This window comes from Megachile rotundata, chromosome 4 (genome assembly GCF_050947335.1).
Source record: "Megachile rotundata isolate GNS110a chromosome 4, iyMegRotu1, whole genome shotgun sequence".
In the NCBI taxonomy this organism is placed as follows: domain Eukaryota; kingdom Metazoa; phylum Arthropoda; class Insecta; order Hymenoptera; family Megachilidae; genus Megachile; species Megachile rotundata.
In genome coordinates this window covers 6,995,892-7,022,870 of record NC_134986.1, presented here as the reverse complement: position 1 = coordinate 7,022,870, position 26,979 = coordinate 6,995,892, and the positions used below count along the sequence as shown (strand labels likewise).

The 26,979-nt window shown below is 32.0% G+C and overlaps 4 protein-coding genes and 1 long non-coding RNA gene across 25 annotated transcripts in view; 3 read left to right on the top strand and 2 right to left on the bottom strand.

The window, feature by feature from the left end:
- Nucleotides 1-19,789, bottom strand: part of LOC105663110 (uncharacterized) — a 29,821-nt gene extending 10,032 nt beyond the window's left edge. For 2 of the 8 annotated variants that reach the window (XM_076530723.1, XM_076530719.1), the window contains exons 1-5: nucleotides 19,475-19,789; nucleotides 19,236-19,285; nucleotides 5,741-6,124; nucleotides 1,523-5,665; nucleotides 869-1,052 (exon numbers count right to left, since the gene is read on the bottom strand). In XM_076530723.1, coding sequence (XP_076386838.1) covers nucleotides 5,921-6,124; nucleotides 19,236-19,285; nucleotides 19,475-19,562 — 342 coding nt within the window. In that variant the 5' untranslated portion in view covers nucleotides 19,563-19,789 and the 3' untranslated portion in view covers nucleotides 869-1,052; nucleotides 1,523-5,665; nucleotides 5,741-5,920. Of the gene's footprint in view, nucleotides 1-868; nucleotides 5,666-5,740; nucleotides 6,125-12,251; nucleotides 12,414-19,235; nucleotides 19,286-19,474 lie in introns of those variants that run through there. The other 6 variants (XM_076530721.1, XM_076530722.1, XM_076530720.1 and 3 more) reach the window with 6 other exon arrangements.
- On the top strand, nucleotides 1,006-8,773 carry LOC143264280 (uncharacterized). Its single transcript, XR_013037888.1, has 3 exons — nucleotides 1,006-1,145; nucleotides 1,500-1,632; nucleotides 8,578-8,773. It is a non-coding gene; the product is annotated as an uncharacterized LOC143264280 (long non-coding RNA).
- Nucleotides 8,261-18,695, top strand: CalpA (calpain A). Of its 10 annotated transcripts, none has more exons than XM_012290295.2 (15): nucleotides 8,261-8,768; nucleotides 13,017-13,193; nucleotides 13,251-13,438; nucleotides 13,514-13,817; nucleotides 13,880-14,061; nucleotides 14,254-14,504; nucleotides 14,615-14,772; nucleotides 14,847-15,064; nucleotides 15,141-15,183; nucleotides 15,866-15,904; nucleotides 16,018-16,147; nucleotides 17,114-17,248; nucleotides 18,000-18,127; nucleotides 18,240-18,435; nucleotides 18,560-18,695. In XM_012290295.2, the coding sequence occupies exons 1-15, from the start codon at nucleotides 8,691-8,693 to the stop codon at nucleotides 18,643-18,645; spliced, it is 2,313 nt and encodes a 770-aa protein (XP_012145685.1). In that variant the 5' UTR covers nucleotides 8,261-8,690; the 3' UTR covers nucleotides 18,646-18,695. The 10 variants fall into 10 exon arrangements, 9 of the variants coding, with proteins under 9 accessions (XP_012145685.1, XP_012145684.1, XP_012145688.1 ...); XM_012290294.2 differs by lacking the exon at nucleotides 8,261-8,768 and adding an exon at nucleotides 9,241-10,001; XM_012290291.2 differs by lacking the exon at nucleotides 8,261-8,768 and adding an exon at nucleotides 12,653-12,959.
- Nucleotides 19,790-19,866: 77 nt separating the features above from the next.
- On the top strand, nucleotides 19,867-24,292 carry Upf2 (UPF2 regulator of nonsense mediated mRNA decay). Of its 3 annotated transcripts, none has more exons than XM_012290305.2 (2): nucleotides 19,867-20,016; nucleotides 20,360-24,292. In XM_012290305.2, the coding sequence occupies exon 2, from the start codon at nucleotides 20,369-20,371 to the stop codon at nucleotides 23,813-23,815; it is 3,447 nt and encodes a 1,148-aa protein (XP_012145695.1). In that variant the 5' UTR covers nucleotides 19,867-20,016; nucleotides 20,360-20,368; the 3' UTR covers nucleotides 23,816-24,292. The 3 variants fall into 3 exon arrangements, with proteins under 3 accessions (XP_012145695.1, XP_076386819.1, XP_003705438.2); XM_076530704.1 differs by having other exon boundaries at nucleotides 19,948-20,016; nucleotides 20,336-24,292; XM_003705390.3 differs by lacking the exon at nucleotides 19,867-20,016 and adding an exon at nucleotides 20,047-20,204.
- A 181-nt stretch (nucleotides 24,293-24,473) lies between these two features.
- On the bottom strand, nucleotides 24,474-26,415 carry icln (chloride nucleotide-sensitive channel icln). 3 transcript variants are annotated; one of them, XM_003705395.3, is made up of 6 exons: nucleotides 26,101-26,415; nucleotides 25,670-25,795; nucleotides 25,457-25,596; nucleotides 25,111-25,290; nucleotides 24,896-24,985; nucleotides 24,474-24,753 (listed from the first exon to the last, which is right to left on the bottom strand). In XM_003705395.3, exons 2-6 carry the CDS (start codon nucleotides 25,786-25,788, stop codon nucleotides 24,662-24,664), a joined length of 621 nt encoding a protein of 206 aa, XP_003705443.1. In that variant the 5' UTR covers nucleotides 25,789-25,795; nucleotides 26,101-26,415; the 3' UTR covers nucleotides 24,474-24,661. The 3 variants fall into 3 exon arrangements, with proteins under 3 accessions (XP_003705443.1, XP_012145696.1, XP_076386832.1); XM_012290306.2 differs by lacking the exon at nucleotides 26,101-26,415 and adding an exon at nucleotides 25,996-26,020; XM_076530717.1 differs by lacking the exon at nucleotides 26,101-26,415 and adding an exon at nucleotides 25,901-25,925.
- Nucleotides 26,416-26,979: the final 564 nt, after the last annotated feature.

Sequence of the window (26,979 nt, the reverse complement as noted above, 5' to 3'; positions counted from 1 at the left end):
TTATTAAGTTTGTTAAATTATCAAGTCTCTCAGTTGGTAAGTTACTCAACAATCAAATTATTAATTTAATGAATAAGTACTTATTTACATAAGTTAGCAACCTATTTAGTTTATTCAATTACAAAGTACTAAAATTGTTGAGTAACTGCTCAGTTATTGAATTTCTAAGTGCCAGAACACTAAACTTAATAAATAACCAAGTTGCCAGATACTATAAATATTTAAATTATACAATTATTAAGTTCCTAAGTACTTGAGTACTCAAACTAAATCATTAAGTTATGAAGTTAACAAATACTCAAACAGATAAATTATTAAAAATTAATTAATTATTGAGTTCCTAAGTACTTGAAAACTCATATCAGTAAATTATTAAATTTTTAAATGCTCACTTACTAAAGTATTTAAATTATCAAATTATTAAGCTATCAAGTACTTAATGTATTAAATCATTAAACTATTACTAATTAGTACAATATTAGTATATTATACAATATTAATTAGTAAATTATTAAATCAGTAAAAGCCTAAGTATCCAATTTAAGTACTCATCAACTAATTAACTCAATACCTAAATTCTAACCACACGAAATCTTGATAACCCTCATATTTAACGACTCAAATAAAGAGAACAACAATAACTCAAGAACTCAAGTCAAGTTTAACAAGTCAAGATCTTAACAGTCCAGTGATTTCAATGGTAGTAGATCAAAATCCGACACAATTGGAGCATTAGAAGCATTCTTAACCAAAGAACAGAAATAACATTGTCATCTTGGTGATACGAATTTTCCTCGGTAACCCAGGCCAGTTCAACACACGTGTGGGCATCTGAAAATATAGGTAAGCATAAACGAAGTAAACCTACCGACAGGCAGACAAGCAAGCACCGATGAAACGTTGAAGAAGAAGAAGAAGTAGCAGAAGAAGGGGTACCAGACGACAATTCGTGTGTAGTTTTCGACCAACAGTTCGTTTCTTGCCGCCCTTTCGAGAATCTCGCGCCTTACGGTGTAATTCCGTGCGGTTGTTGGCTATATTTACCTCAGCATCTTTATCAAGAACATGTCGAATTATTCCTACTACTACGTGAAAGCCATACTCGACTCCGACGACAATTCGAGGATCTACAAATTCCTCAAAGGGTAAGAAAAAATATCAAATATTAATCCTCGGACGGTGCAGTCATCCATGTCAGAATTTGGTCACCTTACAATTTTATTTACTACGTTATTTTATTTTCAACGAGACAAGTATTTGACCTTTTTAAGAACATGACAACATCTGAGAATAATATAGAGTACAAAATTAAATTCTAATTACTGACACAGTTAAACTGTAATCGTTACTATCTCAGAAGTTAAATTGCTACTCTCAGAATTCAATTTGTGTCTCACAAGTCAAATTTTAATTCCGACTGCCTCAGAGTTGTTCAAGGGTTAAAATTTCATATCTTGCAAAGTACAGAGGCAATATTTTAAAGATGGATTTGTTCGTAGAAATCCAACGCTGTCGAACGCACCAGAAGACACATGGTCCACTTATGGTCGCTACAATCTTCTCTCAAGGCTGCTCCGCGGAGGACTATCTGGTTCAGGTGACATCCATCATCCAGCCAACTCTGTGTTCAAGGTCCGTTTCTTCCTAGTCTCCACTTTTCCCCGATAAACTTATCAATACCGCACACACGAAACCTTGATCCACCAACTGTGATATTGCACAGTTGGTCCAGAAAATGTTAGAGATTAAAATCACCCAGTTTATCATTTTCATCGAAAGGGAGCACTTAAACACTTGGCAGTCCCGTTTTCACCCACCATTTGCCAAAGAACAAGAGTTTTAAGAAACGTTTCGTAAGAATTGATAATTATCGTGAAATGAAACAGTCTGGCCGAACACCAACGGATTTTCCATCCCTTGCGTTTGCTTAATCGTTCGCGAATCATTTACTCGAACACATTCCGCGAATACGCTGCGGATCGAAATGAACTCAGCAGAAGCAGAATGAAACGAAGCCACCGGTAGGGGGAAAGATATTTTTTATTTTGTTCGTTTTTTTTGCGAGCATCGTTTGGAACACAGCCAAATGCGGCCTTTAACGCGAAATGAACCCCCTGGTACGCTAAACGAATTCATATTTTTAGTCGCTCTACTGCCAAGGTTGTTACCCAGTTTTCCTATCTCTGCTCCGGTCGAAACGTTGTTTATTTTTGTGTTCAGTTACCTTTTGTTTGTTAAACAATTTTTAGTGCGGGTTAGACTGTTGTTATTTTGCTGGCAGTGCTATTTGTCGTAAATTTTAGCGACAGGTTTCGATATTTCGAATTAACTTCAAAGGACTCGAGGGGTATATTATTGCTGTTAGTCTGGTAGAAAATTATTAAGTTGAAAATGAGTTATACGATTTGAATCTTTGATGTAATTGCATCAAATGTACTCATTATCCGCCATTTTGTGACGAGTCAATGAGATATTTTTCTCGAACTCTGAACTTTCATTAATGTGATATAAGTGTCATATGGAAATAGTTTTGTTACGAAATCGATCTAGATTTTTACGTTTTGGAATTGCCTAGTTGATATGCATTGTCTGCTCTAATCTTCTAATTTATATGGAAAATAGGAAATACTATTTTGTATAAATAAAATGTCTATTTAGACATTTTTGTCGAACTTCTAGCTTTATGTTGATATAGCAGAAACATCATTGAAATTGACTATTAACATGTATTACTAATAATTAATCTTTTATTTTATATATGGAATAGTGAAAGTTTAAAAAACACTTTAATTGAACACCATTTTGTAATATTTTATGTAACGATGCTGTGTCAGGTTTTTACATTTCAAAATTAATTAAATGACATGCATTACTTAATAACTAATCTTTCATTTCACATATGGAATAGTAGTTCAAAATTTGAAAGAGGATTTCAATTGAATTCAAGCTTTTAATTATAGCACAAACACCATGTTGTAATATTTTGTATTACGATGCTGTGTCAAGTTTTCACGTTTCAAAATTAATTAAATGGCATGCATTACTTAATAACTAATCTTTCATTTCACATATGGAATAGTAATTCAAAATTTGAAAGAGGATTTCAATTGAACTTCAAGCTTTTAATTATAGCACAAACACCATGTTGTAATATTTTGTGTTACGATGCTGTGTCAAGTTTTCACGTTTCAAAATTAATTAAATGGCATGCATTACTTAATAACTAATCTTTCATTTCACATATGGAATAGTAGTTCAAAATTTGAAAGAGGATTTCAATTGAATTTCAAGCTTTGAATTATAGCGTAAACATCATTTTGTAATATTTAATGCCATGAAACTACGTCTGATTTTCTGTATTTTGAAAAGCACCACGTGATGTGTAATAACTCCGCTTGAACAAGCGTTACTGTGATTTCTCGGTAAGTGAAATATCGTGTCAGTGGAAATATCGCCCTAAAAAGCTTTTTAACTTGAATTTTGAAAATGCAAGTCAGAGATAGTTACGAAACAATCTATTATTCACCTCTGGCAAACATGTGTTCCCAGAACGACTTCGACTGTAAATTACCTACGGCATAGACTACTTTCGAAACGATATCTAACATGTGTGCACCGCTGGAAAAAATTTTAAGTCCACTGTATTTTTAGTTAGTTTTTCGTTGCCAACAGTATTTTTTCCTTGTATTATTTCCTTGGTGAAAGAAGAAAGATAGTAGAAGGAAAAATTTCGCAATTTTGACTATCATTGTTTTTATAACAAATACTGTTCTTGAATTAATTTGATGCAAATTAAATTTGACACAATTTAATTAAACGAGTTAATATGACAAATAATAAATGCACTTGATAACAGTAATAAATTCATAAACAACAATGAAGTACAAAAATTGTATGTATAACAATTATATATAACAACATATACAAAATTTTAAGTTTCATTTCTGTCTAACAAGATTTGATTTGATCTTCAAACTCTTCAACGAAGATCAAACGATTAATATTTATAGGATATAAAATTCGATGTATTCAAATAAGATCAGACGAAGTTACACCATAAGCCAGATTCTCCTTAAAAACTTAAAAATAGCTCTACCTTCATCGCTCTCTGAATTCAGAACATAAACCCACCTTCGAATTTCAAAATCCTTGTACGAAAAAAAAAGAAAGCATGTACGTGGTGTTTCAAAAAAACGTCAAACGGTTTTCATGCTGATATCATTTTAACAAAAGTAAAAACCTTGTTTAAACTTGAAGAAAATACGTATACTATACAAGGAGATTACACTAAAATGTCTGTTATAAATTATCACAAATGGAAAGTACAAAGACTAATTTTAGTAATATTAATAACCATTTCCATAATAGTAAGAACACTGTTTAAACTTGAGGAAGACATACTATCCAGTGAGGTTCCACTAAATGATTGCAAGTTTGGGAAATTTCCCGTTGAAAATATTCACGTGAATGATGATTCAGTTTCCAGAAGTATAGTAATGATAAATATTCTTTGAATAATAGTTTATCTAATGATAAACAGTATTTGCACAATCAAACAAATACGTCATATAACAAGATTTTACTAACTCTTGCAAACTCCAACCCAAATAAAATATTTCAAAATTTTAAAAATCGACAAAACTTTTTGGTCAGCCCAAAACATAATTAGAGATCTTTTCCTCTACGTCGCCATTTTCCCTAAAAAAGTCTATCTCATGCTACATGCTATAACTGTTTCAAGTAATCATCATTTAAATTATATCATTTTACATTGAAAAGATGGTTCAAGTTTCAATGTAATTGTAACTAATATGCAGTTACAGTTGCAGTCATATGTAACGATTTTTCGTAAGCACACTGTAGAGCTCTCTACAATGTGAACTCCACATGTGTATAACATTAGCGTCGAGACGCCGACGCCGACGTCCATCGGGCGGAGGAGGATGCTTTCGTTCCAGGCATCCATCTCAGAAAATATCCGCCAGTGCATTGCGAGCACCACAACTTTCAACACGTTTCTATCTCTCGCGTGCAATCAACATCAATTTAACAAATCAAACCTATTGCATTGATCTCGTGATACAAATTATCCTTCAAACATGCTGTGAGGTGTGTGCCAACTAGTTCATACAAAACATATATTCTCATGTGGATTCCTTTTGTTACTGAAGTGGAAGAGGACTGAGGGTGAGATCTTCGTGTCATAGTGACCTTGGCGCACCCTGAAGGGGTGTGACTTTTAATCGATACGCTATGCTTCATTTGTAGGTTATTGCAGATCAAAGATAATGTTAACTTGTTACAAAATATTCAATGAAGTCTTTAACCGAATTGGACAATCTGGTCTGTGGTGATTCTTTCATTGCCATATGGTTTTAAAAGAATTGTAGTTCATCAAAATTGTATTATATTATCTGTTTTCTTAATTACAAAATTTTGTGGACATGGTCCATTAATCAAGTGTTTTTCTGTGTAAAATTACATAGTGAAAAATACAAAAGAAAATTTTACGGGGTAGTAACTTGAATCTATTAGTCTTTAACAAACTTTTATGTCACCATTTTTAAATGGAAAATTTGTTGTGCAATAACCTCAAAAAAATGTAGCAAAAATAACTGCAGACAGAATTTTTCACATCCTTATGTCTCACCGTCTCTCTGAAACGCTATTAAAAGAATATAAAATTTTTTCAAACATTTTTAAATTACTTGAAGACGATTAAGCTAAGAACGATAATTACTTTATAGCCGCAGAAACAATAGACTAGTTCTTAGAATCCACTTAATTGCTCAAGATTAAACCTCGTTTCAATGAGTAATTTACACGGATGATTGAAATTTTAGTAACGAAACATTGTTAGCAAATAATGTAATCAATTTTTTAATTTCTTCCAACGATTCCATTAAAGCCACTCGAGTGCCTATAAATCTGTCAAAATTTCTCGTATCTGAGTCTGTAATTGGTACACATGTAGGTCAACGTCAAGGTGATATGGCGGGCCAAGTTTCCGCGTGTGTATGTAATTACACATGTACATGTTTTGAGGGTCGACGCTCGAAAACAGTATGACACATAATCGAGGCTTTCTTTCGTTGAACACCTTTAATGGCTCGATATCTGTTCCCTGGAATTATAAAAACCAAATTCTAGACATACTACAAAAAATGTACAAAGAAAACTGCCTTGGTTATCCGCTCGTTAAAATAGAACTAATATTGACTTTTATCGATATGCGCAGTTTCCTGTGCAAGGTTATTGAACTGAGCATTACGACTACTTTGAAAGAACGTCTAATTCGAATTTAATATTTTTTGAATTGACAAGTGGGATTTTTGGAACATTAACCTATAAAACGACAAACATTAGTAAAAGTAGGTTGAACCACATAATTACTAGATAATTATAAATATTAATTAACATATTAACATAATTAGTTAATTTTGCTAATTAACATATTAATATACACATGATATTATAATTATTCATATCTATCACTTTTATTGACCTTTTGGTGGAAATAAGTTGCACATTATTATTACACATTACATCAAACAACACTTGTAAATTATAAATCTTTTCACTATTATTTTTATTATGAAATTTTGTTTAATTATTGTAGTTTTACATATTCATTGATTTTTACCTTAATTGTTGTACTTAAATTATTTTTTAATTCAAACATATACAGAAATCTGTTTTTATATTAACCTATACGATATATCACAATTATTATACCTCCCTTAGAAATAATTGTTATGTTTTAATAGAAATGCTATAGTGTTTTCTATTAGATCAAAAATTATAATAAAAACTACCTGAATTTTATTCTACATTAATATGAATTAATATTTATTTCTGCATGAAAGCTACACATTAATTCGTTTTCTTTCCTTGATAGAAATACTGACAATATACACCATAAAAATTAACGATAATCATAATTATGGAAAACAGTGGAAACTCTATTTTAAAAAGCTTACACATCCCGCTACAGAAAATAACACTAGCGCCATCAAGTAACACAGTATAGAATTACAATCTTTAATACATAATTTATCTCTTATCAGCTATGCGTCTTAATTTTATAATTTAATCGCATGACACATTTCAATGAGATGCAAAATGTGTAATAATCTCTAACAAAACCAACAAGTTATGAAATTTACATACCTTCTCGTATTCTCACTTATTTTCCCGCTTAAATTTGAACAGCACAAAAGAAATCTCAGACAGTATTTTCATTTAACAATACCAGCTCGAAAATTAGAAAAATTGTTACAAAAACCTTGCAAAAATATTAGAATACAATCAAAATATTAATTTGCAAGATTTATGCAATCAGGTAGTAAAATTCTTCTTCAAAATTGTTCAAGGAATTATGAGCTAATCATTACATGCTCTATATAATGAGAAAGTTACGTAAAAACGAAGTAAACAGTAATTTTACTGGTAATTTTACGTTTCGAACATATAATTAATAATTTCTGATTCCCTAGAAGGAATTTTCCTTTTTGGTTCAGTTCCGAAATTGGGCATCCCTACTATCGTCCTTGAGGACTGAGCTCAGATTTCAAACGTACAACTGCGTACACAACTTGATACTGGAACAAAAACTGAATCCATGAGCTGACTAAAGTGTTACGAAACTGCAATGAAAAATAATGTACAGATAGGAGCATGGTCGACTTCCGTCTAATCAATAGCGATGTAGGGGGGACGAAATCACATAACTCGTTGCGGTTTGGTTGAAACTTAGATATTTAGAAATTTGGATATTCAGACATTTGGAAATTTCGAGATTTTTCAATTAAGAAATTTGGAAATGTAGAGATTCCTAGATTTGAAAATTTAGGAATTTGAGAATTAGAAGAATGGACTTTTGGAAATTAAAAAATTTACAAATTTAGGATTTGGAAATTTTGACTTTTGGAAATTAAGGGATTTATAACTTTCGACTTTTGGATATTTGGGGATTCTAAAATTCCAATTTTTGAAAATATGAAAATTTAGAAATTTGGAAATCTGGGAACTTGCAGTTGAAATTTCTGAAATCTAAACATTAGAAAATTTGGAAACCGGGGAATCTGGAAATGTGAAAGTTGGGACTTTAGTGAGTCAAAAATTTGGGAATATGGGGACTTCGACCCAGGTTTACAAATTCGGTTAACGAAACTGTAGCCAAATAGTGGGGGGCTCCTCTCTCCGCCCCATTTTTGTCGTTTAAGGAAGCCTGCGCTGTGTACAGAGTACATAGGTGAGCTATATAAGAGATAATCGAGGGGATAACCAGGTAGTGCGTCGTCGAATCGCGTTAGTCATTTTTCGTCCACGTCAAAGTCGCGTGATGAACAATCAACGGTTAACTGAGACCCCAGTTCAACGTTACAAGTTCAGAGTGTACTATGTTGTCGAGGTTGATCTGTAAGAATTTCCAGTTGTAGCCATTGAGTCACAATAAGAAACAAATGCATTTAAAAAATTCCTTCAGTCGATCAAGTGTCAGCGAGATTAAAAGTGGTGCCGGTTAACCTGGCAAATTGTTATCGTTTCCGTTGGACAATGAACTGTTTTCGATAGAAAAAGACACCAACGACCACGTGACTACGATTTCGGTGCTGCTTTTCCTCGTGCAACAATAACGGGACATATCCTGGTTACATACCTGTCGGAACCGAAATAACTAGAGCAAAATGAACAACCTGTCATACGGATGGAAGCCGGAAGTGGTCGAGCCGGAATTTGTACGGCAGGAAACAAAGAAGGTGGAAGTGAGTATCATTTTACGATTTTGTGATCGCTTAATTGATAAACGTTACACAATAACGTTGATCGAAGATCAGGAATACAAGGACGTTTTTGAAATTTAAATATTCGCGCCTCTGCAGTGGTGCGCGCGGTTTTTCTAAGATGGCGCATGCGTTGATTTCTGAGGACATAGTTTATGTATCAGATGTATATCTTTTGATTATTTATTCGGTTTGGTACTGTATTATTTTATAATTTGCAAAAACCGTCGATTTTTAATGAACGCATTTTTACTAATTACAATGTTATAAGTAATAAAACATGCTACTTTTACACGCGTGCTTATAACCTCTGTTACCAACATAACATTTTTAATTGCCAACGTAAACTTGAATACTGATTCATTCTGCATTTCGGCATAAGATTCTTTTTGTTACACAAAGAAAAAGATGACAATAGGTGAACAATAGGATCACGCAATAATTAGTATGCTGTTATCTGTCAACTATCAGACATAACCTGCATACTGAACGAACATCTTCCGTGTTATTGTTGTGTAGTGAATTCTGATCTCGTATTTTAAATTTTCGTAATATTTAAAATTCGAACATATTAAAGTAAGGATGTCAACACTAGCGAGTAGTGTAAATTTGTATCAATTTACCAAAGTTCTCGTGCCAGAGATTCGAAGTTAGGTTCATAAACTCCTAGCCATCCCAAAATACAAAACACATAAACAGTGAGGTCTTTATCATCGTTGCACCCGAAGGTTATCTCTAGTAATATCACAAGTCGCCGGTGAAAAAAACACCGAATCGAACCTATCGTACTGTTTTATTATTAAACGATTTCCCTCTCAATTTCGATGGGAAAAGTCATACATCATGGCGTATTTAGCCGTGCCTTGTGACGAAACATCGGTGAAGGTATATAACCGGAGAATGAGCTCAGTTCGTGACTACAGACTTGTCAATGTAACGGTTCTACGTTCGCACAGTGGAATCGCACGTGCAGAGTCGGTCACGAAATTTTGTCATCCGAAGTTTTGCGGTGACACGGGATAGTAATTGCAGAACGTAAACGCTGTCGATATTCGACAGCTGCTCTGGATATAGTGATCAGTATATTGTATTGTCAGGGCGTAGTCAAAGAAGAGGATGAGTTATTACGGCGGTGGAGCTCCTCTCGATGATGTGTTTGTTAAAGCGGCGGTCGAAGTCAAACGATTCCTTCCGTCGCTCTTCAACATCAAAGTGGTACGTGTCTATCAAACAACTGCGTCCAATTCAATTCTAATTTAATAAACTCTGATAGTTCTGCGTTTCGAAATATCCTGCCATTCCGACCGGTTTTGTATCTTGGTTTTGGAACATGGGGCTATTAATATAACTTGTAGAAGTAATAAATTGTTTATCACGTTTCTTAATAACTATTCATGAAATTTTCCAACTAATGTTATGATGTTCTGATGGCAATTAGGTTAATTGTATGAGTAACACTGAATAATTAATTTTCCTTTCGTTGAAATTAAATTGGATTTTCCAATGTTAGAGTTATGTTTCCTTCTACGCAACTGTACTAATTTATAATTGGAAACTTTAACTTGATGACACACGCAATGCTACGTATTTTGTGACGTTAATTTACCAATTGTTTGGAGGTCTTGATCAGATGCCTTAATATCCATGACCTGTACCAGTAATGGGCAACTGTGACGTTTAGAGTGTACACTCGCGAGCATCGATGAACAATCACAGTATAAAGTATGAAGTATAAAGAAGTTCAATAAAAACTTCTATACTTTATACAATCTAAATTTCTAACCTTCTAAAACTTCCAAATTATGAAGTACAATAGAAACTTGTAAAAATTTTTGAATGTAAAAATTTAAAAGTTTTAAGATATGGACATTTTTCTTTCCAAATTTTTAAATTACTATATTTCTTAATTTTTGAATTTGAAAATTTAGAAGTTTGTCTATCATTGACCTGTAGTATCTACAATACTAACTTAAACTACCATTCCTCAAAGGTTAACTTTTAGCGCCCATTTTGTTCAATCTCAATCTGCTCCCACACATCTTTATTAACAATTTTTTTATATAACAATTATTATAAAATTTTTAAACTATTATTATTATATATAAGTTTAAAAATTTATTACTAATAAAACAAGTACATGATGAATATAATGAATATAACCTTCATTTGCAACATGTAAGAGGAAATAGCTGAGCTACCATTTGCATCAAAATGACTAATTAAGACGTAATTTAGAACCAGAAGTCGTCATAGAACAAACATTATTTTCTATAAATGTTATACAACATATTTTGCATTTGAAGATTCAGATATGTGGTAATAGACAGAAATAATTAATTTCAAGGGTGACGATGTCGATTGCGACATTTTAATCAATGCGTACGCATTCTCTGTCGTGAATCGAGTGACTGTAGGAATTATGATCAAACAAAATACTCTAGTCGTGCGTCATGTGCGCACTACTCATTCATCGCACGTGTTACGTGTACCGAAATTGTACGATAACACAAATGCTTTGTTGATACAGCGTATTTGAGATATTATCATTTGAAATAGTATTTTGAGAATTCATTGATAATCGTCCTTTAAAGCTTATCTGATAGTATGTAATTTTATCGTGCAGAATACACCCTCTGTCATTGATGAACATATCAGTACTTATCAAATAGCTCAGACACTGTTTGGCATGAGTCATGAAATCAAGATTTAAAAATTGAAATATATAACAATCTGGGAAAATTGTTGAATTTAAAAATTCAAAAATTGAAGTTTGATAGTTTATCAATTTATAAATAAAAAATTTGGTGGCTTAGAAATTTAGAAATGAAAAAAAAGTTTGACCATTTATAAATTAAAAAAAAATGTTATTACTAAAAATTTAGATATAAAAGTTTGACTATTTATAAATTAAATACAAAAATTTTATCACTCAAAATTCATAAATTAAAAAGTTTGACAATTTATAAATAAAAAAATAAAAAAATGTTATCACTTAAAATTTAGAAATAAAGCAGCTTGACCATTTATGAATTAAAAAATAAAAAATGTTATCACTCAAAATTTAGAAATAAAACAGTTTGACTGTTTATAAATTAAAAAATAAAAAAATGTTATCGCTTAAAATTTAGAAATAAAACAGCTTGACCATTTATAAGTTAAAAAATAAAAAACTGTTATCACTCAAAATTAAAAAACAAAAACGTTTGACTACTTATAAATTAAAAAATAAAAAGATGTTATCACTCAAAATTTAAAATAAAAAAATTTGACCATTTATAAGTTAAAAAATAAAAATATATTATCACTAAAAATTTAGAAATAAAAGGCTTGATCATTTCAAATTTAGATTTGATAATTAAGAAATAAAAAAATTTGATAATTTACAAAATTAAATTTTCAAATTATGAGATTAAGAAGCACTTATCATTATCCACGAGTACACTTGTTTGTGCACTACATATATACCTGGTATATCATCGATGAATAATGCAAAGAATCCAATAGCACCCGTGCTAATAGCCACCGTCAGAAATCCGATCACGCACTAACGCGTGATCTGTCCCCAGCACTCGAGCCCCACGGCACACAACTGACCTTCCCAAGCTACCACTGTGCGAAACTGTTCAAGGTTTCAGAGGAAATGCAGTACATTACCAGTAATGTCGTTATCAGTATATATTTATTATCTACCACAGGAATATCTGTTATGTATCTTATTACGTGTAACCATACCTCGTAATCAGAGCATAATGTGGTCAGATTCTTTTCCGGTCATAATAATGTGTTGCCGCAAAAGATAAGTTTAATCAAAGGTTTATTAGAATACAGGGTAATTTGTTTCCCTTTACCAGAACTGTTCGAACAGTTCAACAAAGTAGTTACCTAAATAAAAATCTCGTGGCAAATGGTACAATTTAACATAATTTCGATAAAATGGAACGTGAACGTAGATACACGAATTACCGATTTTCGAATTTCATGCAAGAAGGTGTGGCCGTGTTAAAAATAACGCCGACTGTGGAAAATGTGGGAAAACGGAACACGATTCACAGCATCCCTTATTCCAATACAAAAACAAATTCAGATTTTAACAAGTCGAAGAAAGAAATAAAGAAGTTTCTCGATAAGCCAATAACGACCACGAAAAATTACATTGGGAAACCTTATTACAACGTAGGCTGTTCAGATTGTTGATCAAGAAATGTGGATTAAAAACTGTTTCCTTTACAGTTGGGAGAAAAGGGATCTGGCTTCAGACCTCGAGGAGCTGTTCAAGACTTCAACACACTGAGACGAGAATGTTTGTCAACGGGAACTCTTTTCGAGGACCCCGAATTTCCACCGGATGATTCGTCGTTGTTCTTCTCGAAAAGACCGGACAGATACATAGAATGGAAACGGCCAATGGTACGCAATTTCGGTATAATTTTCGCAGTTAGGTATTTAGTTTTGAGTTTTCGACAGGAAATTGCAGACAACCCTCAGCTGTTCGTGGAGGGGTTCTCCAGGTTCGATGTGCAACAGGGAGAGCTAGGGGATTGCTGGCTGCTGGCAGCAGTCGCGAATCTCACGATGGATGCCAATTTATTCTTCCAAGTGGTGCCAGAGGACCAGAGCTTCGAGGAAAACTACGCCGGTATCTTTCACTTCAGGTATTCCGACAACTGAATGAAACAGAGGAAATCCCCTATTTCAGAGATGAATAATTTTATGTTTCTATGAAACAGATTTTGGCAATACGGTAGATGGGTGGACGTCGTGATCGACGACAGATTGCCAACGTATCATGGTGAATTACTGTATCTGCATTCGTCGGAGAGCAACGAATTTTGGAGCGCATTGTTGGAAAAAGCCTATGCCAAACTTCATGGTTCATATGAAGCATTGAAAGGAGGAAGTACCTGTGAAGCTATGGAAGATTTCACTGGTGGTGTAACTGAAATGTACCAAATGGATGAGACACCTCCTAATCTGTTCAGTATTTTGTTGAAAGCTTTTGAAAGAAATTCGCTAATGGGTTGTTCCATTGAGGTATGCTTTGACTTGCATTATTATTTAAAAAAAAGGAAGAAATTAAGCTAATTATATTTTAGCCTGACCCAAACGTGTTGGAAGCCGAGACACCTCAGGGATTGATTAGAGGTCATGCCTACAGTATTACGCGTGTCAAATATGTAGAGATTCAGACACCAAATCAGTATGGAAGGATACCCTTGCTTAGGCTTAGAAACCCTTGGGGTAATGAGGCAGAGTGGAATGGTCCATGGAGTGATCAGTAAGTTATTTCAAATTTCCAGCAGTATGAACAATTTTATGTTAAAGACTCAATTCTACGGTTAAAGAGTTAATAACAGAGTCCACTAATTGTGTAATAACAGCTTTATGCCACTGTTACATAAGGAAAGCTGAGAGTAGTTGTAACATTAATCCGTTGTAATCGGTTGAAGAAAATGTGATCACTTAATAGGTCACCAGAATGGAGATTCATTCCTGATCACGAGAAAGAAGAACTGGGTCTGACCTTCGACATGGACGGTGAATTTTGGATGTCATTCCAGGATTTTACAAGATACTTTACGCAATTAGAGATCTGTAACTTGAACCCAGACTCGTTGACCGAGGATGATTTAAATGCTGGTAAGAAAAGGTGGGAAATGAGCGTGTTCGAAGGAGAATGGGTACGTGGTGTCACGGCAGGTGGTTGCAGAAACTTTTTAGGTACTGTTTTCCTTTTAATTCACTCTCAATCAAAATAAACATGCTTTGAATATATATCGGTGTAAAGTTTAGAATGTACAGAATATTCTAGCATCTTTATGTTCCTACAGAAACTTTCTGGCACAATCCACAGTATCGTATCACACTGGAGTACCCTGATGAAGATGACGATAAGTGTACAGTCATCGTTGCATTGATGCAGAAGAACAGAAGAGCACAAAGAAGAATGGGTGCAGAATGTTTAACTATTGGGTTTGCGATATACCATGTATGTATGCAGTTCCTTAAGTATCATATTCAAAACGCAAGGATTAATGAATCAAATATGATCAATTGAAACAGTTGGAGTATCCTGAACGTTTACCAAAACCACTAGATATTAATTTCTTCAAGTACAACGCATCGGTCGCCAGATCTCCAGCATTTATAAATCTAAGAGAAGTAACTTGTCGCTTTAAATTGCCACCTGGCGTCTATTGCATAGTGCCAAGTACATTCGATCCTAACGAGGAAGGTGAATTTTTATTACGAATATTCTCTGAAAATAAAAACAACATGGAGTAAGTAATTCTTCCATTTCATTCGATTTATTTCAATTATGAAATTTCAGTTTATAATGATATTTATGTTCTTCAGAGAAAACGACGAAGAAGTTGGTATTGGAGAAGTTGATGATAGGGTAAGAAATTTATATTTACATACATTAAAAATAGAGAAAAGATTAATAAAATCTTGTCAATGTCTGTGTCATAATGTGGTAACATTTGTACCCTCGGTGGGCACATCCTGCACTTGCTTTTAAAATGTATCCATTATCTGTTGTGTAAATTTATTGTGTCGTTATTGTGCAAAATGTTCACTGTATGGGCGATATGAGCTTTTTATGGTTAAGAGGAAGTGTAAGATAAGGTGGGATTTTCCTAGGCTCTCTCTCAGTAATAGGACCCGTTCCTACATTTATTCTTATTCAACTGGTGAAAGTATCTATCATTTCTTCTTTTCTAAGAAGAGTCTAAGAAAAACTTAAGAGTCTGAAGAGAAGTTAGGATGAATCCAGGGTGTTCCTAAAGAAAACCCAAGAATCTCAGGAAATTTCAAAAAGAAGTCAGAGCAATCTAGAGAAGCTAGGAAGAGTTTATGAACCTTACAAGGAGTCTAACTGAGAATCTTTTGACTTGGCACAAAGAGAATATAGACAAAAGTGTAACACACCTTTATCCACACCTCCTGTTTAATCAAAACAAGCCTAAGTTGCACTCTAATGCACATATTACTGTTAAGTCCTAACCCATTTGAACCTGGCACTCAAAGAGCCTGATTAATCACTTGTAACTTGCATGTTTACGTTGCTTGGCTGTTAGGTGATTAACCCGAAAGGTGATGGGGAAGATGGGGATAAAGTAAGTAGTGCATGTTACAACTAAACTTATTCAGTACAAATTATCTTGCTTAATGAAATTCTGTGAAAAATAGACACTATACACTTGGATTCTAATATTGTTCTTGTTTTTAGGTTCGAGACGAACCAGAACCAGACCGAAACGCAGAAAAAGTTCGTGAATTCTTCAAGAAACTCGCTGGCGAGGATATGGAAGTGGATTGGATGGAACTCAAAGAAATCTTAGATTTCGCAATGCGGAAAGGTATGATGTTCCTATTTAAATTGCTTATTATTCACATACTTGCGATCTGGATATACAGGATGAGTCAAATAAAGTATTCAGAAACAGATGTACGTATTTGACCCATTCTGTATTAGTGAGTAAGTAAGTAGTAATATAGCTTGTATAGAATAAGCATAAATACGTTTTCTTTAATTTTATTTCGCTGTAGATATATAAGTAAAATTAATTTAATTTTATTATTAAGTTATTTTCTTATTATATGTTATACTATTCGCGTAATAGTTTTACACGTAAAAATATTTGCAAAAGAAGTTTCTTTTAGAATTAAGTTCTTATCACAAATATAATCTTAATTCTGTTTCTTGTCTGATTAATCTGCTGTTTGCTTATCGTTCAAAAGCTTTAATAATGCTTTGTTTGCAATTTTATTATTGTTTGCAGTTGTTTAATTATGCTTTCTTATCATTAATCATACGTGTAAAATGCATTCACGAAAGCCACGCGAATAGCGTTGTGCATTTTTTAATTTTAGCTGTTGTAACGTTTAATGCACCGTTTAATTTTCATTGTAAATCAATTATCGTGTGAATGCTAATACAACGCAATCTTCATTCCTGTAATTGTGCATGTCCTTTCTGTATAATTACTTCATACATATTGTACATAAATACATTTGGGTCGCAGACATTTTCAGCGAATCCCTGTACTAGAAAACTTGGTCAAAATGCTTCGAAATTACAATTTACCAGGACTAATGAACAGCAGCTGTTATTGAATTAACAATGGTCACGATTAAACCTTCAAGGAATATTTAAAGGGGATTATAATTCTATGGAATTTTTAGATCCGTTGCTTTTGCAGTAACATGTTCGTAATGTGATTTATAAGTACATAAAAATTATTTCACAGAATACATTTACTCCATTGACCCAAATGTACATATGTAAAAATTAATGTTAACATGTAGCTGTATGTTACGGGTAGAACTACCACAGTCGGTGCGTCGTAGTGAGGCTCATGCCCCAGAAACTGTACAAGGAAATGGTTCTTTTATCGACACTCTCATCTCACTGCTGTGCGGCATTGTTTGTAATAATGAACAGTACAATAAGCCCGTAGGTAAGGCATCATCTAGTATATACTTCATGCAAATGGGTCATTACTAAGTCTAAGTTATATTTGGAGTATACTGGTACTGGTAAATAACAAAATTGTAGAACTATGAAGCTTTAGAATTAGAATTGTATTAATAAGTAGTCAATTTTTAAATACTTATCGCTCTCCATATAGAATTATAGAATTGTGATCAGTCATAGAAGAGAATTATAGAACTGTGATCATAAAATGAAAACTATAGAATTTCAGACAACTAAAGTGCAAAATTCTGAAATGTTGGAATTTTTAATTTTAAAAGAAAGAAGGTTAGCAAGACATACAATTATTACAGATCAATTTGATCATAACATAATTGCTCAAGATGAATGGAATACATATTTGAAACGCAGCAATAAGTGAAAAGCTTAAAGAAGAAATAACAGAAGAGTTTTTGCATGTGTCCTTAAGATCAGAAAAAGTAAATCATTAACAAGTTTGCTTGAGAATTCATTAGATTTCGAATGCAATATATAAAGGTTATGCAATATACAAGGTTGTTATGCAGCTTAATCATAATCTCATTAATTGTAGTCTATCGTTCTTCATTCATACTATCTTCATATTTGTGGTATTGTTGTCACTGGTTGTAGTTTCTCATGATAACTTCATAACATTTCAGTACTTCCTTCTTTCTATCAGATATACAGCACATTTGAAATGGTGTATTGATGTGATTACATATAACACATGTCTGGAAGTTTTTTCTTCATTTCAGAAACACATGACAAAGGATTCAGTAAGGACGTGTGTCGTAGCATGGTTGCGATGCTAGATGTAGATCATTCTGGCAAACTTGGATTCGAAGAGTTCAGAACTTTGTGGAATGATATAAGAAAGTGGAGGGTATGACAATTACTTTAAATAACATGCATTGTCAATTTCTTAAATTATGACAAAAGCGTCAGGATCTCCCTGACATGCTATTCTTTCATGCAACAATTGTGGTATTTTTCAGGCTGTATTTAAACTATATGATAAAGATGAGTCAGGATACTTGAGCGCATTTGAATTGCGGCAAGCATTAAACAGTGCAGGTTATCGATTAAATAATCACATCCTTAATATTTTGGTCCATCGTTATGGAACAAAGGATGGTATGATTACGTTTGATGACTACATAATGTGCGCGGTTCGACTTAAAACGATGATAGGTAAGCAAACATATAAAGATGAATGCAAAAGAAGAAGATACTCTTTTGCATAAGTGTTTAAATGATATTATTTTTTTCAAATTTCTATATTGCTAGTGATACAAGACAATTTATTTTCTTGCAGATATTTTCAGAGAACGAGATCCAGATTTAACTAACACAGCTACGTTTACGATGGAAGAATGGATAGAGAAAACATTGTATTCATAATTTAAAAATTCTTATAAATTTGGATAAAAAGAGATATATTTTGATTCTAACTGCTTTCCTTATTGAACAGCCTATCTTATAACAAAATAGCTACAAAGTTTTAAAACTTGTTGAGAATTAAAAAGAGAAAAGGAAAGAAAGATAGAGAACATGCCTTTGTATTGTTAATTAAAAGATACTTGAAAATTTCCTATTTACAGTAATTTGTCTGTTGCATTTGTATTCATATTACTATTATACATGTAGATGAAGCATGGTAATATGTGCCTTAATGTATCTTTATACATCTAAATTCTACTTTTACTAAAAATAATTTATTACAGCAGACATTCAAACTAGTCTATAATTTTATACTTCAAATGTGAATAAAAGGAAATTATATAAATTATTTAAATACATTCGTCCATTTTTCTTGTTGCTTTATGTCACGTATAAATTAGAAAATTTAAATTTGTTTATACTCAATTCCAAATAAAATTTGAAAATTTTTCAGTTTGTATCATATTTTTGCCATCCTGTTTTCCTTATGCTATTTTGATACGAACATTTCGAGAAAGTAAAAATTAAAATTTAACGTTTTCGAAACTTACCACTTGTGATTCCTTTTCTGATGTATCTTCTTTCTGATTCTTAATCGTTTCTGAAATAAAAATATATAATTATGAAAGGAATTGTGTTTTTGATCTAACGCGACAATCGAATTTTTCAGTTATTCCAATTTTTACATTTCTAAATTAAAAAATTTGAATTTTCTACATTTTCAAATTAAAATATTTCTAAAACTTCAAGCTTAATTAAAACTTAATAACAAATACTTTTGCGAAATTACCTTTCCACTTTCTGCAGTAAAAGAACGTATTCAAACTTGCACATTTGTATTGAAATATTTCGCTCGCAATTATCAACGATATGAACATAGCTACTGTACGAATAAATTTGAACAATTATTTGTAAACGATTATTTATTAAGCTATTAAACAAATGATAAATTTAACAACAAAAAATACAGAACTATCACAACTGCGAAATAACACTAAACACTTAACAATAAATATATATTTATATAATTTATATAATCGATTGTGATCGAGATATTCGCTTTCTCCTATCGAACTTTTGGCGGTTTTTATGATATTTCTCAATTATCGTTTAAATAACATATTTTTTTTCTACTTTAACAATCAAACGAGTTATTTTTATATTAATCATGTTAAATAACAAATATAATGTTCTTTACGAAAGATACGTCAATTTTTCATCATATAGATGATAACTGTATACATGTATTCATTTTCATTTCAGATTGCTCTTACACGATTAAAGGATTACATGTCGTCGCTCATAACATAACCTTCTTTGCATTTAAAGAATGTAAGTAAACATTTTCTAGAATTTCATAACATAAAAAATGTGAAAGCTAACGAAATGTCATTTGTCGTTAATTCATTTAGTGAAAAAATTATTTCGTTTTTACATTATTTTTGTTACTTATTATAAACGTAAACATATCGTGTACTATACAATAATGTATGAAATATTTTATAATAAATGAAAAAAAGGTAATAACATTTTGTAATTGTGTTATTTAAATGTTATATTTTTTAATGAAAGTCACATAATAACTAAAAGTATTTAGTATATTCAATATATGTGTGTAAGCAAATACTGTTTCTTCAATTCTATTTTGCAGAGTGATATATGTTTTATTTAATAGACTGGAGCAATGGCAGAGGTTGAGGAAACTCCACCGGAAACAACAGAAGCACCTGCAGAACAGGATGTTGTATCAGAAGAAGATAAACAGTATCTGTTGGATTATGTTAAAGAAACAGAACAGCGGCTCAATGCGAAAGAAGAGATTAGAGCTGCTAATTTAAATCCTAATAGACCACCAGATTCATATTTTAGCAAACTAGATTCAACATTGAAACGAAATACCACATTTGTTAAAAAACTGAAAAACTTTAGTAGTATACAGTTAGATGTAGTTTTGAAAGATATGACACATCTCAATTTGACAAAATATGTAAGCGAAGTTGCTACTGCTTTAGTAGATGCTAAGTTAAAAATGACAGATGTTGCATCTGCTATTAAAGTATGTAGTTTTTTGCATCAAACTTATGTGGAATTTTCAACGCACTTCTTTGAAAATTGGCAAAGAATTTTATCTCTTAAGGTTGTTGATAAAATTGCAAACCCAAGCAAACTTAGGGTTGATCTCAGGTTTTATGCTGAACTAGTTAATGCAGGAATTTTCACGCATAAACAAGGATTACCTTTACTAGGTTCTGCGTTAACAGTTTTAATCAATATGGACAAAGAGGAACACAATAATGCAAGCATTATATTAAGTTTTTGCAAACATTGTGGTGAAGATTATGCTGGTCTTGTACCTAAAAAAGTGAGAGAAATATCTGAAAAATTAAATATACAAATACCTAAAAGCAAGTTACTCTCACCTGATAAGCAGCAAAATGTAAGATTATTACTACGAGATTATTATAACTCATTATGTAAACATCTATTAAAAGAACACAAGGATCTTCAAGCTTTTGAAAAGCAAAATCGAAAAATCTTACAAACCAGAGGTGAATTAAGTTCTGAGAGGAAAGAAAAGCTTGAAAGTCTACAAGTATCCTATGAACGTTTATTAAATAATGTACAAAGTTTTTCTGAAACTTTGGATGAACCCATGCCAGAACTGCCTGTGGACAGTGAAATGAAAGCAGAAGCAGAAGAAACCATGAAAATGATTAGTGAAGGAGAAGAAAATAGTATTCTCGAAGACATGTGGGGAGATGAAGAAACCAGAAGATTTTACGAAGTCTTACCTGACTTAACAGTATTTCTTCCAGGATCATATTTAAAAGAAGTACCTAAGCAAGATGTGCCGATAAGCGAAGAAGCTTTAGACGAGGAAATAACATTTGATGAATTAGAAGAAACTGAAAAAGTGGATGAGCCAGAAGCAGAAGTAGAAGAACCTCAGGTTTCAAAAAGCAATAAAATATTATTAGACGCATTCCTAGCACATTTACCAAATTGTGTAAATCGTGAAATGATCGATAACGCAGCAGTACACTTTTTAATGAATCTTAATACCAAGCATCACAAGAAAAAATTAGTAAAAGCATTGTTTGGCGTATCCAGAATTCGTCTCGATCTGTTACCGTTTTACTCGCGTTTAGCTGCTATTCTTTATCCTGTCATGCCTGATGTTGGAAACGATTTATGTTCAATGTTAAAACACGACTTTAAATATCACGTACGTAAAAAGGATCAAATTAACATTGAATCAAAAGTAAAAGTAGTCAGATATATTGGTGAACTCGTTAAATTTAAACTTTACTCAAAGATAGAAGCATTATACTGTTTGAAAGTTTTACTGCACGACTTTACGCATCACCACATTGAAATGGCTTGCAATTTATTAGAAACATGTGGAAGATACTTATTTTGCTCACCAGATTCGCATCAAAGAACCAAAGTTTATTTAGAACAAATGATGCGTAAAAAAGCAGTCACTGCATTGGATTCACGTTATGTAACAATAATTGAAAATGCATATTATTTTGTAAATCCACCAGAATCTACGGGTGGTGTCTCTAGGAAAGACAGACCACCAATTCATGAATTCATAAGGAAATTACTATATCAAGATCTTTCAAAAACAAATACCGATAAGGTTCTTAAATGGATGCGTAAATTAGATTGGGAAGATGAAAGCGTATCATCTTATGCTATTAAATGTCTCACTGCCGCGTATAATGTTAAATACTTAAACATTCGGTGTGTTGGAAGTTTGTTAGCTGGGCTTGTTGCACATTATGAAACCATAGGTCCTCATGTAGTTGATGGTGTATTAGAAGATATAAGGCTATGCATGGAGATTAATTTACCAAAATACAACCAACGACGTATTGCTATGGTTAAATACCTCGGTGAATTGTACAATTATCGTATGGTAGAAAGCGGAGACATCTTCAGAACGTTGTATCTTCTGATCACCTTTGGAGTTAGTATGGATCATTCTATACCAAGTGTTCTCGATCCTCCAGATCATCTGTTTCGCATTAGATTAGTTTGTACATTATTAGAAACCTGTGGACAATATTTTAATGGTGGTTCTAGCAAGAAGAAATTGGATTACTTCTTAATATTCTTTCAAAATTATTATTGGTTTAAATATACTGATCCCATCTGGACTACTGAAAATCCTTTTCCGGTAGGAATAGATTACATGTATCGTGACACGTTAACGATGTTAAGGCCTAAAATGCAATTGTTTCAAAGCTATAAAGAAGCACAATGTGCCGTGGAAGAATTACGGAATACATTGTATCCCACTCTTGGAAATTCTACTACTGAGGATGGCGTCGATCGTACCGATGGAGAATCGGACATGGGTGTAATCGCTGAAGGTGACGAAGAAATGACTGTAACATCCGGAAATGGTAGTGGAGATGCGAAAGGCGTAGCTGACTTACATTTTGAAGAATCTGAAGATTGTTCGGAAGCACAGTCAGAAGAAGAATGGACAGCTGATGCAGAAAGAGATGACACAATTGGCACTCAAGAGAATACACAAGGGGATCAGAGTCTTTCAGAAGGAGGTACAGATGGTGTTATTATGGATGTTACAGAATTAAATGCAGCACTACCAGCTGGTCCTAGAAGAGTAAGCTGCCCTGAGGATGACGACTTTCTATCTGCTCTTGATAAGATGGTTTCGGACAATATACAAGATAGAATGCGAGATTCTGTAAAACCACAGCAAGTAGATATTTCTGTTCCTTTACACGTGAAAAGTACTAAAAAGACATATGAGCAGCTACAGGAAAGACCAACTGATACTAACACAGTTGATTTTGTGCTCATGCTAAGAAAGGGTAACAAACAACAATACAAAAACTTAGCAGTTCCTGTATCATCAGAGTTAGCAATGAACCTCAGAAATCGCGAACAAGAGCAAAAAGAAGAGAAAGAACGAGTAAAAAGATTAACGTTAAACATCACTGAAAGGCAAGAAGAAGAGGATTATCAGGAAACAATTAATCAGAGTACTAGGCCAGTAACAGTAAACTTAAATAGAGAAAGACGGCAAAAGTATAATCATCCTAAAGGTGCACCAGATGCTGATCTCATCTTTGGTCCCAAAAAAATTCGGTAGATGTATTTTATTTTTGGTGAGATATTTGTCACATGAAATCGCAAGTAATTTTATGTTAAATCGCGGATTGTACGGTGTTCACATTTCTTTGTAAAATTTGCAAGAAATTAATGTTTCTTTATTTTTAATTTAAAATACATATCTGTCTGCTCATCGTATGAATTCTTAGTCATATGTGATTTTTTGTATAAAATATATTCTTGCGAAATACACGAATGTCATGTGTCAATATGTATTTGAAAATACATTTAAAATGCGAGGTAACAAAGTTATTACCTTTTGATACAATTGATACATTCAAATAATATACATGTTAGATTACGTAATTTTTATGTACAAATAAAACTACTTACCAAATTTCGAATTAAAAAAAAAATCGATTTGGTCAAACTGCCATTTCCATGTTATCTATCATGAAATTGTAAATTTTGCAATCAAAACTTACGTATTGACATAATAAAAGTTGTATTAATTATATTTCAGACTTTTTAATAATAACTTATTTAAACACGTATGAAAAACAAATTCTTAAAAATATAAATAGGTGTTTCAAATATTTCAAGAAAACTTCATTATATTCTGTTGCATTTTTATTTGTCATTGTAAGAAATTATTAGTTTAAAAAAAATCAAATACAAATATCCATACAAATAAGGAGTTGAATTTGATATACAATTGTTTATTTTTATCTATGAAATTATTACTGTGTACAAAATGAATATAAATAAATGTTAGGTGTTTTTATGTTTGATACAGCTCTGTTATACAGTCTGTCATATCACATATCTACCATAATATATGATACTGGTAATTATTATAAATTAATACTAAATGCATTGCCATTATTTATGGATCTTCCTCTGCATCTTCAAATTGTCCCGCTTCTATATCCATAGCTTCGTCTGTTTCTGTACCATTGTGATTGGTCCCTATTTGTTCTAAATATATAAAATTACAATAAACAAATTTTACCTAGTTAAGTTTACTTTTTAATAAAATTTTATTAAATTTATTAGTCAATTTTGTTATACGAAGTTTATGAAATTTATACTGTATATATTTATAAGTTGAAGATATTACCTGTTGGTAAAATGTAGGGAGCATCACCAGCATCAGCTTCATAATTTTCAAAATCATCTTCTTCTGCATCCTCATAAATATCTTCTTCGGCTATGAAAATATATAAATTCTTATGATATATTGAAACAGTGTTGAAGCAATAATAATGACCATACAATTACCAGTAATACAAACACTAAAACAACAAACATAAAAATGCTGTTAAATCTGTTTACCGTCAGAAAAACTGTCTTGGGGATCAGGATGAAGTGCTTGACACTGATTCATTGCTTGAAACATTGCCTCTAAATTATTTATGTTATCAGGAGCGAATTGCATTTCTGTAATAGGTGTATCTGCATCTTCGTCATTTTCATTTTCTGAACCACTATCAGAAGCTGGTGGTAACGGTACATCTGTACAGAATATATGAAAACTTAAAATTCTCCTGTGTTTAAGAGTAATTACACAGAAAATAAAACTAAGTTTCCTATTATCGTTTAACTGATTTAAGTTCCTCATACGATGTAGATTCTTGATCGATAAACAGACAGAGTTATGCTCAAACAGAACTTAATATACCTGGAAGATCTACTTTTGCATCGACCATAATATATAAACATTGTCTTGGATGTACTTCTCGTGATATGGCATGTAAAGATATATGAGGATATTCAAGTGAAAATCCTTGTTGTGTATCATAATTCACCCAAGAAAGTAAGCTACCAATGTGAACATCACATTAAAATATGAACATAATACTAACGAATAAATTTATATGATTTCAGTTCTTACCTTTCTGTAATATATAAAGTTCCTTTTCCTACTTCTCTATCATTAATGTACACAGTAGTATTTGGTTCCTCGTGACGTATTCCTTCTTGCGGTGCAAGAAAATTGCTAAGTACTACCATTTTTTACCTGTAATGTTAAACGAATTAATTTGTTATTGAAACAAATATTGCATAAAAAATGATATTCATAAAATAAGAAATAATTATAAGGTTATATTAAAATTCATGTAACCGTTAATTTTAATGTTTCTTCGTAAGTTATTAATTAAATACGGGTTCTTTTAAGATAACTAACGCGTAACTACAGAAATAAAATAAAACACATGCCGCAAAGATAGATAGTTGCATTCGTTTATCGAATGGGGTTATTTATCTTTTATTATTCTCTTAACGAATTCCATCAATTGTAAATTTCTGAATGTACAAACTTACCGCTTGTTAGTGTTTACAGATAAATTATAAATAAGAATCAGTACAAGCTTCCTTCAGGAATAAACTTTAAAAAATTAGTAACTTGTACTTTTTATAATTTAAATTTTTCAAGCGACAATTCACGCTTTATACATGAAAAACTGCAGAACAATTAAGATTCACTAATGCTCAATAATTATGAACATCAATCAATATATAATCTTTTCATTTTCCAATGTTTGCAAACATAAATTTTATCATACAATGTTATGTTTCAGTTTTACGTTATTGATGCAGGAAACATACACTCGAGTGCAAATCTGGCTCCCTAGGGAAAATGGCGTCCTTGGGGTATAGGCATTTTCAAAATAGGTAATTTTTACCAGTAAGCTCCTTTATTACACACTTTATGTTTCAAAAAAATAATCCTTAGTATATATATGTAAGCAAAGAAATTATATTATTTGCGAATTAAATTTATGTAAGTCAACATTTTCTTATAATCGAATTTACAATCAAATTTACATTCATTAACAAAAATACCACAGCTATTTAATATGTAAGGAAGACATAAAAAATAATAATCTATTGCAAAGTACTTAATTTAAAAAGCTGAAAGTATTTTAAAAGCCACATTCTAACATGTATTTTAAAATTTTTATTTTCGCGCCAAAAAAATACTTTTAGCGCCATTTAGCGGAGAACGGGAGAATTGACAAAATAGAAAATTACGATTTTCTTAAAAATTATGGCGCTAAAAGTACAATTTTGAAATAATGCGCACGAAAATACAAAGTTTGAAATATAGGTAAGAGTGTGGCTTCCAAAATTCATTCAACTTTTTAAATAAATTACTTTGCAATAAACTATTGTTTTTAGAGATTAGATATTAGTTACGGT